Source organism: Protopterus annectens, chromosome 12.part0 (genome assembly GCF_019279795.1).
Source record: "Protopterus annectens isolate FY-2018-M chromosome 12.part0, PAN1.0, whole genome shotgun sequence".
Classification (NCBI taxonomy): domain Eukaryota; kingdom Metazoa; phylum Chordata; order Ceratodontiformes; family Protopteridae; genus Protopterus; species Protopterus annectens.
In genome coordinates this window covers 210,382,300-210,398,504 of record NC_056746.1, presented here as the reverse complement: position 1 = coordinate 210,398,504, position 16,205 = coordinate 210,382,300, and the positions used below count along the sequence as shown (strand labels likewise).

Sequence of the window (16,205 nt, the reverse complement as noted above, 5' to 3'; positions counted from 1 at the left end):
AGAGAAATCAGCCCTTATGACTCCTTTTGGCTTGTATGAGTTCACAAAGAGGCCCTTTGGAATGAAAAATGCCCCAGTAACTTTCCAGAGGCTGGTAGATCATATCCTAGCAGGAGCAGGAGGGTTTGCCCTTGCTTACCTAGATGATATTGCCATCTACAGCCATTCCTGGCAAGAGCACCTCCAGCATGTCAGGGAGGAGCTGCGCAGATACAGAGGGCTGGGCTGACCATTAAGACCACCAAATGTCAGGTGGGTATGGCAGAGGTCTCCTACCTGGGACATAGAGTGGGGAGTGGTAAGATCAGGCTAGAACCTGCCAAAGTAGAAGCCATTCAGGCATGGCCTGCACCTGTTACCAAAAAGCAGGTGAGGGCATTCTTAGGGACAGCAGGGTACTACAGAAAGTTCGTCCCCAGTTATAGTACCATAGCTGCTCCCCTCACAGACCTGACAAGGAAGAACAGGCCAGATAAGGTACTGTGGATCCCAGCATGTGAGCAGGCATTCCAGGAGCTAAGGAAGCTTTGGGAGGACCCCCTGTGTTAGCCAGTCCAGATTACAGCAAAGAATTTGTTGTGCAGGTGGATGCTTTGAACCATGGGGTGGGGGCTGTACTTAGCCAGATTTCTTCAGAGGAAGAAGAGCACCCAGTGGTTTATCTCAGTCATAGGCTCCAACCCAGGGAGGAATGCTATGCGGCTGTAGAAAAGGAATGTCTAGCCATACTGTGGGCACTGCAGAAACTTCAGCCTTATCTTTATGGAAGAAAATTCACTATAGTGACAGATCATAACCCCCTAACATGGTTACACAGAGCCATCCAGTAAAATGCCAAGTTGCTAAGATGGAGCCTTGGGTTGCAAGCATATATGTCAGTGCACCACTGCAGTGAGATTATCAATGCCAATGCAGATGGGCTCTCAAGACAGGGAATGGGGTAAGGTATACTCAGACAGACCTAACCCTCTCAAGCAACATTTTTCAAGGGTCACTTGAAAAATTAGCTTGAGTTCCCCGGGGGGGGGGGGGATGCGTGAAGATAGGTGAAGGTTGCCAGCCTAGCCAGATAGAATTTTTTAGATAATTCTGTCATTTGTAAATATTACTATAAGCCACAGGCTTGTTCTCTTAAATGGAAAAAATTGTGTTAAATGTGGAACAGCAAAAATGTAACAACACTGCACTCTGCTGTAACAAAGCTAAGTCAATTCTTTGATGTCAAAACTCAGAGCTGAGATGTCTAGATAAAGGCAGTCTGCCTATTGTTTTGAGGCCAGAGTTAATGGCTAGAATTTGCATGTATAATTTCTTTTATTGCCCTGGCTTCCTGACCAGCTGCAACATCAAAGGCTATTAACCTCTGAGAGTCTGTTAGCCTGGGACCCAGAATGAAATGATGTAATCTGAACTGAATCAGTGGTACTGCGTTATCAATTTAAGGAGAGAAAGAATGAGAGCATTAGAGCATTTGTCTTGAGAACATCCAACTCACCATTCTGCCTGTGTCTATGTGTAAGTAGGATTTTAGAATGGTGTTTTCTCTTAGATATAGCTAGGAAATAGGAGGATTAGACTAGTTTGTTTTTCTGTGATGTCAGAACTTTTCTACTGTATTATTTTAAACATGACTCTGTGACCTCTGAACACTTGACTAACACTGTGTAGTAAGAAGTATTGTCTTGTGTTTTGTAGAGATAATTTAAGCTCTAGAGTACACTGCATGTATATAGTGATACTGTACCAAGTCACTCCAAATAGGTCTTGACTGTTTGGTTGCACTTATCATTTGGATAATAATATTGCACAGAATAATTGGACACCCTTTCATTAGGGCTTTTGAGTAGCTGATAAATATTAGCTGGGTGGTGGCAGTGATTTCTACCGTATAGTCTGTGTAAAAGGGGCACAGCTGGAGAACCTGTACCAGTCTTCCCCATGAGTGTATGCGTGGTTGTATAACTCTTATCTCAAAGTGTGTGTGTGTCAGCTACTTGGGCAGGGACACGAAGCACTGGTTGGACATGGAGGGTGCTGGAGATTTTAGCTTGCCCACTAGGCTGAGATCTGAACCCTACAGCTGTGCCAGTGGGAAGTCTTATTGGGGATCTGAAGAGAAAGGGAGAAACCAGCCCCAGACTGACTGTGATCTCTGTGTGCTCTTAAGGGAAATTTTACTTTACTGTGTGTGTATTTATTATCCTTTCCCTATGTGGACTCCCCACACTGGTGTTAGTGGTGAGGATTGAAGCTCCTTGATTGCTGGGCCAGTGCGCTGGCATCACAGCAGCATCCCCCTCAGCAGCCATAATATGCAGACAATGAAACACACAAACCAAAGCAGCAAAGACAAAAGGCAAATTTGTGAAACATAAACTACTTTACCTGCCAGAAGGAAAAGATGCAAGGTTCTTGAAGAAACTTTTATTAACCACAAATAAATAGACTGATAAGTGCTTTCATTCGTGTAAGAATAATAAACTTCTTCAGATAAAACTGAACACAAACAACAGGTTTTAAATAAGGCCCAATCAAAGATGATATCATTAAACTCTCTCATTTACATTTCTAAAGTGCCAATGTGCTTTTTAAAGTGCCATTCAAACTGTATAAACACAGTAATCTAAAATGTGTAAAAATATTTGTTCACTAAAACCTTATCAGTCTATTTATTTGTGGATAATAAAAGTTTCTTCAAGAACCTTGCAGCTTCTCCTTCTGGCAGCTAACATAGTTTATGTTTCACAAGTTTGCCTTTTGTCTTTGCTGCTTTGGTTTGTTTGTTTGTTTCATTGACCAAATAGAGTCAACCAAACAGGTGTCAGTGTAGGTGCAGGTGTACAGTCAGTCTAGTGCCCTAAACCCATATATATCTATATCTATCTGTATATATTGAACTTTTTCAAATAAAACTGAACACAAACAATGTTTTAAATGAGGCCCAAAGCAGTCATTTGATCAACAGATAATGCCATTATATAGACATGCATGGAGAGAGATGGAAGAGATGAAAGAAGTTCATGAGTAGAGTCGAGTGAATTTCACACCGTCTCTGAGTGAAGAACTCACAAAAGGAGTCTGTTGTTAGGGCCAGATGTACAAATAAGATTTAGCAACTATATGTGAGTCTAAGAAGTCTTTTGGAGACAAGAGAGCAAAGTGCATAAAACACATGCAGCATACACATACAAATAATGGTAAATGTGTGACTACCAAGTAAAATGTATAGATAGTTGTGTAAAGTAAATTCATATGTCCCAAATTATGCCCACCTCAAAATTATTATTTTAATGTATATTCACTTATCTCTGTTAATAAAGTAAAGGGTTTCCTCAGATCTATCTAAGCTAATATGTTCCAAAGTGGTAGTTCATACTATTAATTAGTCATGTCAAGCAGGGCACCTCTTTGGCCCTCTTCAAAAGGAACCTTGACAATTGGATGGGAGAAAGGAAATTCACCCCGGGGATCACGTCAGTCGCCCTGCTAGACAGGGGTCCAGGGAAGTAAATAGTGTGGGAAGAAATAGCCAGGGAATTGTTATGGCTAGGCTTGTATAGGCCTTAGGGACGATAGCCTAGTACCAACCTATGAACCTATAATTAGAGAGATCATAACATGTGTAATTCAATTTGACTATAAATTAATCCTAAGACAACAAATATAAGTAAAATATATTTTGTTTAATCACCAATGAACTATGATTGATAGAAAACTTATAGAAAAAGCTCATCAGTGATTACTTTCATCTAAAGCAAAATACATTTAAACAAGTAATCTCCAATGTAAACTTCTGCAATCACCAAAAATTACTTAAAACTGCTTTTATGGGAGGCTTTGTCTCCCACACTTTCCCCACTTGAGTGCTCAAACCCCACACCTCTGGAAATTAAACTAACTCCTCAGTCGCACAACTGTGGAGAGAGGGGGAAAACTCCTGAATAAATTTATAGTCAATCTGCTAAAGTGTGACTGTAATATAAGCCAACTACTTTCATCATTGATGTAAGTTACCAAAAAAGCCATCATGTTATCAATGTTCTCACTGACCAGCCTAATAGCATCTATATATAAATCTTTCTCTCTCTCTCTCTCTCTCTATATATATATATATATATATAGATACACAATACACACATATATAAATATATATTTTATATATATATATATATATATATAATGTACATTAGTGTAGATCCTTTGTCCATTGGAAGTTTTGAGACATATGCTCCATGACTGTGTACCAACTCAAGATTTTTCATTCATGCTCAGTACTTGATTCCTAAAGGCAAAGCCAACAAAACTTCATTAAGTTTAATGACATTAAATACATTTTCAGCCATATACGATGATACACATTACACCTTCATTTGCACATGGTCACCTGTATCTTACCATTAGCCTTGTTCCACAGTAACCATTGCGGGTTAACGTGATAAATGAAATACTTTGTCCTTCCCCTTCATCCTTGATAGCAGCACATTTTCGGTCCATCAGTGTAACTGCTGAAGTATTATAGCCCATTTTCTCTAGCTGGCATTTATTCAAAGACGCTTTGATTGTTGAAGTGCTACATGTCACCACTGGATTCAGGCCATCAGTGTCTAAAACAACATAAAACTTATGATATAAACTCTGATTGTTTAATGAAGCACTTTCCTGTAATAACCCACCCATTTACATCACTAAATCACTGCTGATGTTATGCATAACTAAAGATTTAAGGCAGTTACTCTTTCTAGAAGCTACTTCTCATTGTTATAAGGGTTGTTATTAGCTGGTGCAATAAAGTTACATCATGCAATGCCACGCAGGAAGTACACGATGCAGTTCACACATCACTGGCTTAGACAGCGTGACTGATAGAGATACTAAAGCTATAGTCATGCACTCAGATTGTGCAGCTCACAGAAGAATTCTGCAGATGACCCAAAACAAAATGTCCACTCCCCCACATGGAGAGAATCAATAATGCCTGACTTGCATCAAAAACATATTATATTATTAGAACTCTCTAAACTAAAACTGCCATAATCTATCCTAAATAAGTTTCACTGTGTTTAAGCATTGAAACATATATGATTGTACACACATACTCAGTATTTGAATGTGAAACTAATACAGTGTAAAACTTAATATTAAAATGGTTTAGCATGGTATGACAGTTATATAATACCAGCCAGAAGTCGATGTCTCGGTTGTGTGTTTCATCCCTTTAGATTTGACCTCTAGATAAAACCTGGCCAGTCAGGAGTAAATCTCTGCACAAGTCCAACCCATGCCAGGTGTTATTACAGTATTCCATTAATTTATGATTTTGTTCCACTTTAGCAGTTGCTGTTGAGTGTTATTTTCTCTGCTGAAATGAATGCTAAAGACTGATATGTACAATATTACTAAGGATTTTTGAAATTTATATTCCAGCATCAAGTGGCATCCCAAAAGATACACTCACCTATCTCATAACATTCGTATTCAAGGTTCAACATAGCTAAACACAAAAGATGTAATCAGGAATAAACTGTTATCAACAGAAAAGTAGGCATATGAATGAAATGTTCAGACAGTTCATTGTACTTGAGAACTTTCAGATCCAAATATTCAATGTGACTGCTCAAGATTGCACATGTACATTATCTCCTTAATATGCTCATTTATTTGAAAGGAATAAAGTTGTGAGAACAAACATTATAATTGCAGAAAAAATAGTGGATACAGGCAATGTATGTGCTTCATATTATTTTCAGTATGCACATTTGGGGCATGTTAGCACAGCAACCTGTACAACAAAGTACACTACCCCTTGAAAAAAAAAAAGTCTACCGCTCCCTAATCCTGACAATGCATTTGTAGGATAGCATCCCTTGTCTGTTTTACAAATTAGCAAAATAGTTTACCCTGAAATTTAAAAACATATATGTATACATTACACTTATGATAGGGAGTCCTGACTGAGAAATCACAACCTTGATCATTCAGTAAGTATCCCAAGACATGGACAACAGTAAAAGCTATACACTGAGTTTACTTGGCATTTGCCTGTTTTGCAACCCTAGTTAGATATGCTGCATGGCTTAAGTTCTGCAGTAAATATGGACCACTGACTAGGAAACCATTATAGGCAATGAGACAACTGTTGAGACTGGTGTCATAAGGGGCATTTGTGCTGGGTTCACAGACATTACAGTATAGGGCCTTTGTTACATACTTGATGAGTTTTTAAAACAATCTCGTTACCATCAGATCACTAGCTTTTCTGTTTTAAAACTCATCAAGTAAGTAACAAAGGCATTGTATCCTGTAATGACAGTACTGGTGGTACATTCAGAAAACATGACATACAGAACTGAGCATAAAGCAAAATCTCATTTGTCAGCCAGCTGTGATTTGAAAGTGATCACAGTGTCTGCAAATATAAAAGATATGAATTAAATTTAACATACACTTGGTTCTTTGGGACAGAGGGATGGAGCACTTGCCTCGCTTGATTAGTATCCCTGGAGAAATCAAGCAGGGAGGGAGAGGTCTGAAGGGGTGTGTCCCATTTGCCTTTTCCAGGAGGATGGGAGTGGTTCACATGCACACAAGAGCACACTAGACAGAGAGTGCAATCTCCCTGGTAGAGATGAGGGAGACAATGCTCATATTCTCAGTGGAAGGGCATGAGTGGGGCCACTTGGTGGGAAGACCTATTGTGGAAGTAAGGGGACTTCCTCAATGAATGGCCCACTGCATGACTCTCTCCAGAACCTACCTATGTGTGTGTAACTCAGAGACAAGAACAAAATAAGATAAATGCAAACCAGTCTGATGGCTGTCTAAATGATGGTCCCTCCTGGTTGGTCCTCACCCTAGTGAAGGGGAACAAGTGAGCCAACTGGCCAGGAGGGGGATGATGGTTGATGCACAGTGGAGATAAAGCTTTGCAAAAAATATATAACATAAAGTAGTATAATGCTTTGTTTAAAACAATAAATGTCTACATTCAGTGATAATTTTGTTCTATTCATTCTGTTTGGTGATAAAGTAGGTGGGCTGTCCCCAAGACCATTTTAGTTACTACCTAATAAAGACAGAAACAAAGCACAGCTTTTACAGAGAAAAATTCCACAGGCTTGCACAAACTTAGAAGGTCATGCAATAAACTGCTCTGCCAACATACCAGAATGAAGTACATTTATTTATTCTGCTTTAAAGTGCATTTAAAATGATTCAGCTGTTATTCAAATCATGCTCTTTTGAGCCTTTGTACTGAAGTAGTTTTGAGCAGGCTTTCTGCACTGATTTTCCCCACTAAATTTACATTATTTCTCTTATCTTGGGAATCTTTGACATTCTTCTGCCCTTTGTTTTGTTGAGCGTGTTGTGCTTGAAATTAATGATTCCATGATTAACTAGACAGGGCTATGATATAGGAAGTAAACCAAGTAGTTAGTATCTGCAGCTGTCAGTAAGTGCTTTTAATGCAGTTAAAAACATTCCGGCATCATAAAAACTAAATCAACATGTTTTCCCTTAGCTGTATTTTTTTAATTTGTTTAACAGTGTGTTGAAACATAGCCAGGCAAACATGTTTTGAATGCTATCATCATAGCTTACAGCTGGTTGCAGTCTTCTGCTACTTTTGTTGTGGAGTAACATCCATATTTCTTGCACATTCACTGTGCACTGCCCCTCCCCCACTGCACATACAAAGGAACGCAAGTACTAATGTCTTTCAGCTTTTCCCAGTTAGGGGTCGCCATAGTGGACCTGCGGTCTGCTAATGATTAGCAGTGGATTTTTACGGTGCCGAGGTGCCAGCCCGACGCCCAGCCTTCAACGAAGACACACCCATTCATGCACGCAACTACCTGCATGTCTTTAAGTTAATCAGCACCAATTATCCATTAAGATTCTCCCACTGTACAACATATAAATGTAATATAACAAACAAAACACAGTTATGGATTTATGATATTAATAGTTTTCACTGTGTCAGTCCTTCTTAATGACTGTCCCTGTATCTGGAGCTATATAAATATTACTTTGTTTAGGTTTGCAGATTGGTATAATCACTGCCCAGTCTGAAATGTAAGTGATCGTTTAATAACTGTCTACCTGGTTAGTCACCCAAATCTGAAGTCATCACAATTTTTGTGTGTTTTGTTTAGGAAATATTTTTGCCTCTTTCCTTAGTAAGGGCAATGTAACATAACTTCTTTCTAGGGTTCTATTCCACTGTACCATCTTCACAAAGATGGCAGCCTAAAAATCTGAATCCAGACTGAGGCTTTTACCATAGATGCATATTCTCACTGTAGGATCAGACCCACTGCCTTTACACCTATAAATGGTAGTTGTATAACCCAGCCGGTGAGCAGGAATACAGAACACTCAGTTTTTTCCATCATAGCTCATTCATACTTATTTGTTTTCTTATTTATTTTATTATTTTTCATGTAGGCATGTAGAATGTTTAGGGTAAAGGGCCGATTGTAGTGGCCTCATTGGCAAACAGCATGTTTGAGGCATAGGTTTTTAACACAAAGCATTGTGCTTCTATAGAATCATCATCGACTCCACTAACACAAAGTTCTTCTCTTACTCTATTACTATATGTGTGTGTGTGTGTGTGTGTGTGTGTGTGTGTGTGTGTGTGTGTGTGTGTGTGTGTGTCTGTGTCTGTGTCTGTGTCTGTGTCTGTGTCTGTGTCTGTGTCTGTGTCTATGTGTGTGTGTGCGTGAATACACGTAGGTTCCGCAGAGAAGCTGCTGTCCAGCATATTCACAGAGGATTTAGAATACATAACTATGCCACTGAAATCAAAATGTTCTGTTGTGATGAGGAAGGCTAGTGGTGGGGAAAATACTATTATGGCTTAGGTTATCACTGATTTGGTGAAACAGAACCAGGTGAAAATTTACCAAATATGGATTTCAAGTTTAGTTTTAAAATCCTAGAATGCAGGAGCACTCCAGATATTAGTAGAGCAGTTATCTCAGAGAAGACTGAAAATGTATAATTGGATTAATGAAGGAAGCACGGAGTGCTCTCAAGTTTATTGCTTTATTACACTGGGATCAGAGTTTTTAGGCTGGATGGAAGGGATTAAGTCTGCTGGAAAAGCTGGGGAGTTGTCAGATTATGAATGGCTTTATATACTGTGGAGAGGAAAATTAGGTTTGCCCTATCTAGAACTGCACCAATAAAAAAAAAATACACTGTCAACTCCTCAAGTAGAACTGGATCAATCCACAGAACAATTCCAAGAATGCAAAGGTGATCCAGTGTCAGAGTAATGCAGAAGAATCTTTATTACAACAATAAAGGTACAAGCTTTCATGCATTACCTCCACTCTATCACATATCAGATATTCAAAGTGCTGCCCTCAGAATGGTTTCCAAAGCAATGTATCAAAGGAAGGTGCCGACAGTAGATTTCATTTGTTAGTGTTACAACTAGCTTTATAGTACAGTTTGGGGCAGTGACACAATTAAAAAAGACAAGATGAGGAATGGCTGGATTACTTTTTTAAATTCAACATGTGAATAAACTTTAAATGAATTCATCTTCCTGAAACCTGGTTTAAAAAAGAATTCTGCGAAACACTGATTTGTTATTTTATTTAATGAAGTTAGATGACGTATTAGTTTATTGACGTGCTGACAGATATTCTTATTTATTTTAACTTGCTAAAATGCAGGTAATGGCCAAAAGCTTGTGCATTTATTTTTTTGATAAATCTTTTTTTTTCTTCTGTTACCACTGTACTGGTTGTCTTTCATTTTTTAGAATCTCTCTAGAACTGGAGACAAGTTGTATAGAAAATGAAGATGCTCTGGTATTCTGTCGATGGTGATAGGAGGGTGAATTTGCAGATATGATTTAATATAGTTTGAAGCTCAGAAAGGGAAAATGGGAAGCCCATATCCCATACAAGGTTGGAATATCCCCTTGACAATGGCTTTTCAGTCCCCGGTGATGGACAAATCTGGAAATATGTCAAGGACCACATACTAGTGCTCCATTTACTATAGTTATTGAAATGACTGTCTGCCTGGAAAATGACACAGAGAGAGTAGGTATCAGGTCAAGATATTTAAAAGAAGTAACATATTAATAGTATAGCTGAGGTAGGATACACGAGATGAGATTAGTTTTGGAGGTATACCAGATGTCATGTAAGATTTATGTGGAGGTCACAAGCTTTCCGAGTCACTATCAGCAGGCCTCAGGGGAGCATCAGTGGAATACGAGAATTGGCTCAGGAAGCCTGAAGGTCCTATCACTGTCACAACATTTGTAGCTACTGCTAAACAACCAGGGTGTTAGTTAATGCACTATGCTGTTTGTTGCAGTTACAGAGCTCAGAAGAGAGTTTTTTTTTTTAGAAGTGTGTCACTTAGTGGTAAGAGGGCAGTAAGACTTATCAGAGTTGGAAGGGTATCAGACAGCAATAATCAGGCAGGAGGAGTAAATATCGTTGGTCAAAATGGTGTCATGTAATGGTAATGTTGCAGTAAGAGTGATCATTGTTAGTGATGGTGGTGTCATTCAGTGATAAGGGAATGTTAAGTGTGATCATTGTTAGTTAGAATGAGGTCAGTTAGTGGTAAGGGAAAGTGTGATAACTGTTAGTGAGAATGGTATCAGTTTGTATAAAGAGGGCAATAAGTGCAATCATAGTCAATAAGAACAATGTCAGTTAGTGATAAGGAGAATTAAGTATGATCGTTGTTAGAATGTGACAGTTAATGAGAAGAGCATGATGTATGCGATCATTAGTAAGAATGCTGACAGTTAGTGATAAAAGGAGCACGTCTGATCATACCTAGAGTGGTGTCAATTAAAGATATTAGGGCAGTAAAGTGAACACTGACATTCAAAATGTTGAGTTAATGACAAGATGGCAGTAGGAGTGACAGAGTTATTCAGAGTGGTGTCAGGAGGGTAGTAAGTGTGATCTGTATTAGAATGGTGTAATTTAGTAAATAAAGGGACAGTAGGAGGTTATTAGTGTTAGAACACAATAAAGTTAGCATTAAACAGGTGAGACTCACTTAGAGGTAAGAGGGCAATAAAAGTGATCAACATACTAGGGAAATTATTTGTTTCGAGCTATGATACACAATCGGAATTGCCTGGACATTGTAAGGCCTTGTTGAGTCTAATTATGGTGGCTGCCAAAAAAGCAATTACTAAAAAACAGAAATCAAAGTCTAAACCAATTGTACTAGAAGTTGTGAATAAAGTAACAGAGATAAAACAACTGGAAATGGGATCTTTAGAAAAGGGTAGGAGCAAATTACATAGAAAAAATTAGAATTGTGGGAACAATACATGCAGAAAAATGTTTTGGAGGAGAACTGAGGCTTAAAAGAAGGCAGGATTTGAATGAGCTATTTAATGTTTGACTGGCAATGGTTGGCTAAATTATAAGTGATGTATAATGTTTGCAACTAAAAATATGGCAATATGGTTTGTTTTCATTTATATAAATGTATCATTACCTATGTCATAAGTGATACTATAATAAAGATGTTTCTTGTTTTAAAAAAGCATTAATCAGAATGGCGTCAGTTAGATAGAAATAAGATGGCAGGGCAGTAAGAGTGATTAGGGTTCATTAAGGTGAGTTTTCTTTTCAGAGTGGCATGTACTTTTGTTTGAGTGTGAGTGGTGTTGAGGGGTTCTGATAACAGTAGTAGTGGAGCCATCTTTTAGACTGTTAGTAATGAAGTTTGGTTAGAAACATGAACAGAGATTTCAGCATCACCCTCTATACGGGTCTATATTACAAGATCGAAAATTTATTTAAACGAATAACTAAAGATCGATCTTGTAATATCGAAAGCTAAAACCCTCGAATGGCCGATTTAACACAGGGAAACACTTCCCTTGGCAACATGAAAAAAAAAAACTTTTAATCCCAAATCAAGTGTGCCCTCCACACTCTCCCCAACTAAATATACCAACTCTGAGATTGCTTCAAATTGGAGAAAAGGGCATAATCCGCATAACGGCTAAGGGAAGTGTTTCCCTGCATTAAATTGGCTGTTCGAGGTTTTTACCTTTCGATATTACAAGACTGATCTTTAGTTATTTGATTAACTAAAGTTGTGATCTTGTAATATAGACCCCTTCTATACTTACGTGTGCCTTGCAATAGATTCTTTGATTTAGCGAGAGCTTTAATTATCACGAAGAACATTTATTTTAGCAGCTGTTATGTGACATACATGTATGTATATTATAATATATATTTCAGATGCAATGTTTAACAATTTTCTTTGTTTCAGTGGAATACTGGCTATGGGAAGGAAAGGCAAGGGTGGTGTGTTTATTTATATCTATCTATATGTACATATAGGTTTACTATCAATATTGATAAAGGCTTAATAATTTCCGATATCGAAGGCTAAATAATTTTCATCGCAATATCGAAGTAAACCATCAAAACCGGAATCTCGTCCACTTCACAATATTGACCAAAATGATCGACACATTTGAGTTGATATTGTCATCGAAAGCATCACGTGATATCCCTACAGAAGCTGATATAAATCAAACTCCTATAAGACATATGTGCGCCCCCAAACTCCCTGCTAATAATATATCCAACTCCAAGATCGCACTACAGTGGGGATATGGCTGAATTTCCAATCCCCACTGTACCACAACCTCCATAAAGTTTGTCGAACACACTAATGCAAATGCACTACTGCATTCATATAAGTGTGTTCGACTATCCCATACAGTTTACATTCTGTGAACGACAATCTGATTTTCGGCAGCATGCATGCCAACAGGTTGTCATTCTCAGTACTGATAGTGAATCGTATATCTATATATATATTTATAAATATAGATATCGATAGATGTAGATAGATATATTTGTCTGTGTATGTGGGTGTATGACATGAGTATATTCCTTAATATCGATGTGTAGAAATATTCATGCATATTGCACTGACTTTTGCACATCAGCTCTACACTTTACAGAAAATAAATGATCAGAATTTCATCACTTACTCCTTTTTCTTCATGGCTTGTGCCACCTTATTCATGTGTGCCACATTATCGCATGAAAATCTCTTTCCCTAACAATACTACTAACCAAGACACACAAACACATCACATATAGCTAAACACGCACACACATAACTTAATCCATCCTCTTATTTAGCTCTTACTCTAACCCTAACCCAGAGACACTTAAACACACACACACACACACACACACACACACACACACACACACACACACACACACACACACACACACATTCCTATTCCTCAACAAAAAACAGCAGACATACAGAAACACGTACATGTGCACACACAAAAACCACTAAGTCTTATTCCCTAAACTTTATTCTAAGAATAATCTGCAAATATCTGCAGATATGCTCTTAGCCCCAATGCTGAAACTTTTCTATATATCCGAAACTTTCGGCAGCAGAAAGCTCCACTTACCTTCATGCAAGTACATTTTATACACACCACAGAAACAGTCAATGTTCCTACATAACGAATGAGTGCCTTCAGTCAGAAAACACAGAAGTAAGCTCTGCCACGTAAAAGGCATTAGACAGTTTACTATAATATATGTGTATACATACACATACACACACACACACACACACACACACACACATATATATACTATACACGTGTATGTGTGTGTTATATATTGTGTATATACAAATATATATATTTATACATACACACACAAACACACACGATTGTGTCATCACTGAACAAATGCTTAATGAGGGAATACAAAAAGAGAAATCTTTTTAGATTGAATCTAAAATTCATATGTCTTTATGGAACTGTAAAAGTAGATCTGCTTCAAACTCAGTAGAACAATAATTCTGTACATGTCTGCACATACAAACAGAATGGCAGTTACCATGCAGGTTTAAGGCACGGAGTTGTAAACCATCTGCATCCTATAGCCCAGGATACAGGATTCAATTCCTTCCACCTCTGTTTACTCACTGTGTGAAGCTGAGCAAGTCACTTAAACAAAGAGTACTCCCAAGTCATCTCCGAATGCGATTATTCTGCCCACTGTACTTACAAAGTTAACAAAGTTAACAAATGTATAAAAGATTCTCTCTCTCTCTCTCTCTCTATATATATATATATATATATATATATATATATGGATCTACTTCTAAACCTCGAACCTCATATAACCAAACTTAATTTTCATGAGATGAAAATCGTGAAAGCTTAAATACCCCAACAGCAAATTTTACCCAGGGTAAGTAAACACTTGTCCAACATGCCCTTTTCTCCACTGTAGTGCGATCTTGGAGTTAGTATATAAAATTAAGGGGGGGGTGGCACAGCCCCCCTCCTGGGTGGGTTTTACTTTGGTGTGTGTTTCGTGCAAGTTTGGGCAAGTGTTTACTTACCCTGGGTAAAATTCGCTGCTCGGGTATTTCAGTTTTTGCAATTTTTGTCTCGTGAAAATGAAGTTTAGTTATATGAGGTTTGAGGTTTAGAAGTAGATCCAGATATATATATATATATATATATATATATATATGTGTGTGTGTGTGTGTGTGTAGTTAATGCAGTGCTCAGTGCCTTCCTAATTTAGAAGAAGAATAATGGCATTTGCGAAGCGAAACAAGTGTGTATATGTCCACACATGTATGTATATGTATGTGTGTGTGTGTGTGTGTGTGTGTGTGTGTGTGTGTGTGTGTGTGTGTGTGTGTGTGTGTGTGTAAAATAGACACACACCTATTTTCCATCTCACAACCCATTAATTACTGTACTGAAAGGCAGACAGTTACTAAGCACTATATGCAATCATGTAAATTAAACTGATATTATAATATTTCTGTTTGCATGTATACAACTGCACATCATGATGGCACTATGGCAGGCGGAGGGATGGCATAATGGTTAAGGTCTTGACCTGTCAGATACAAGTTACAGGGATTGATTCTGATCTCTGGTTATTGGTTAGCTTAATATAATTTGTAGACTGATAGCCTAGTATTTACCTATGAACCTGTAAACCTACATCAAAAGCAAACACAGTGACACCACTACTTTTATATTAGAGACTCGTGTTTTTCTTTCCAATATACAAACAGATTCACATGTATGCATATAATGTATTGACACATATTTTCACAATGCACACACATACATACACATGTAGTTATTTATATATATATATATATATATATATATATATGTGTGTGTGTTTACATGGTATTTGGTAGATGTATTCTTTTTATATGATTTTTTTTTTTTAAATTAAAGTCATTGAATGAAATATATATCAAAAAGCATAAAAAGAAAACCAGCATTTCTCAAAGATCAAAGTTTACCCACAGGTGGGGGCTTCAGTAATTCCAATCCAACCTAGCCATATACAGGGGGTATGCATCAGGACAAACCAAAATTCCAATACAGTATTGTTGCATCCCAAGTATTTAGAGCAATCCCATCATCTAAATATTTTTATTTCTAAAAACAAAATAAATCCAATTCTAAATCCTCCTTCTTCAAAAATGAAACTGACTCTAGATCATTCCTTTTATAGGTTTTATTGGGATACGTGCTTTTGTCCTTGTAGACTTCTTCACATCCAGTTGTTATTTCTAAACTTTCTATAATCATGATGCTACTATAAATACTGTTACAGAGGCGAGTAGTACACTGTGGAACAATCCAGTTCCACATGACCGGCCTTTCACCTGCTCAGAATGAAGACATCTAATACGATGTTAGACCCATTCTCATTTGCATGGGGATATGCATAAGAAAGTTTAGAAAGCTCATGTGTCTAACCCTTGGAACACGTACATGTTGCCAATACTCTATTATCTTAAAATATGTCCTTTTTTTATTTATATAAACTCATAATCAATCGATTTTACATCCGTTGCTAACAGAAGGAATTTTACTAAATGGTTTACAGACATCTTTAGCTGTCAATAAACATCACTGTGTTGCTTTCATAAATATTCATTATTTAAAATACTTTCAAACTGCCATAACAATAAAATAGTAACCTCCCTTGTCATTTAATAAAGCCATTCTGTGGGCTCTGTTAACCAAGTAGTGCTTTCGCTTGCTCGTTGCAAGCTTAGTTAACCTATGATCATTGTAGTGGTTGGAGTGTGCAAAAGTATAAACTGTACCGAAGTGAGTTCACAATATTGCACTAAAGAGATATATTAAGAAAATG

General features: G+C 37.6%; 1 protein-coding gene across 1 annotated transcript in view; it reads right to left on the bottom strand.

The window, feature by feature from the left end:
• Window positions 1-16,205, bottom strand: part of LOC122816453 (uromodulin-like) — a 559,619-nt gene that overhangs the window by 314,364 nt on the left and 229,050 nt on the right. Inside the window, exon 11 of the mRNA XM_044089260.1 lies at window positions 4,396-4,604. Coding sequence (XP_043945195.1) covers window positions 4,396-4,604 — 209 coding nt within the window. The remainder of the gene's footprint in view (window positions 1-4,395; window positions 4,605-16,205) is intronic.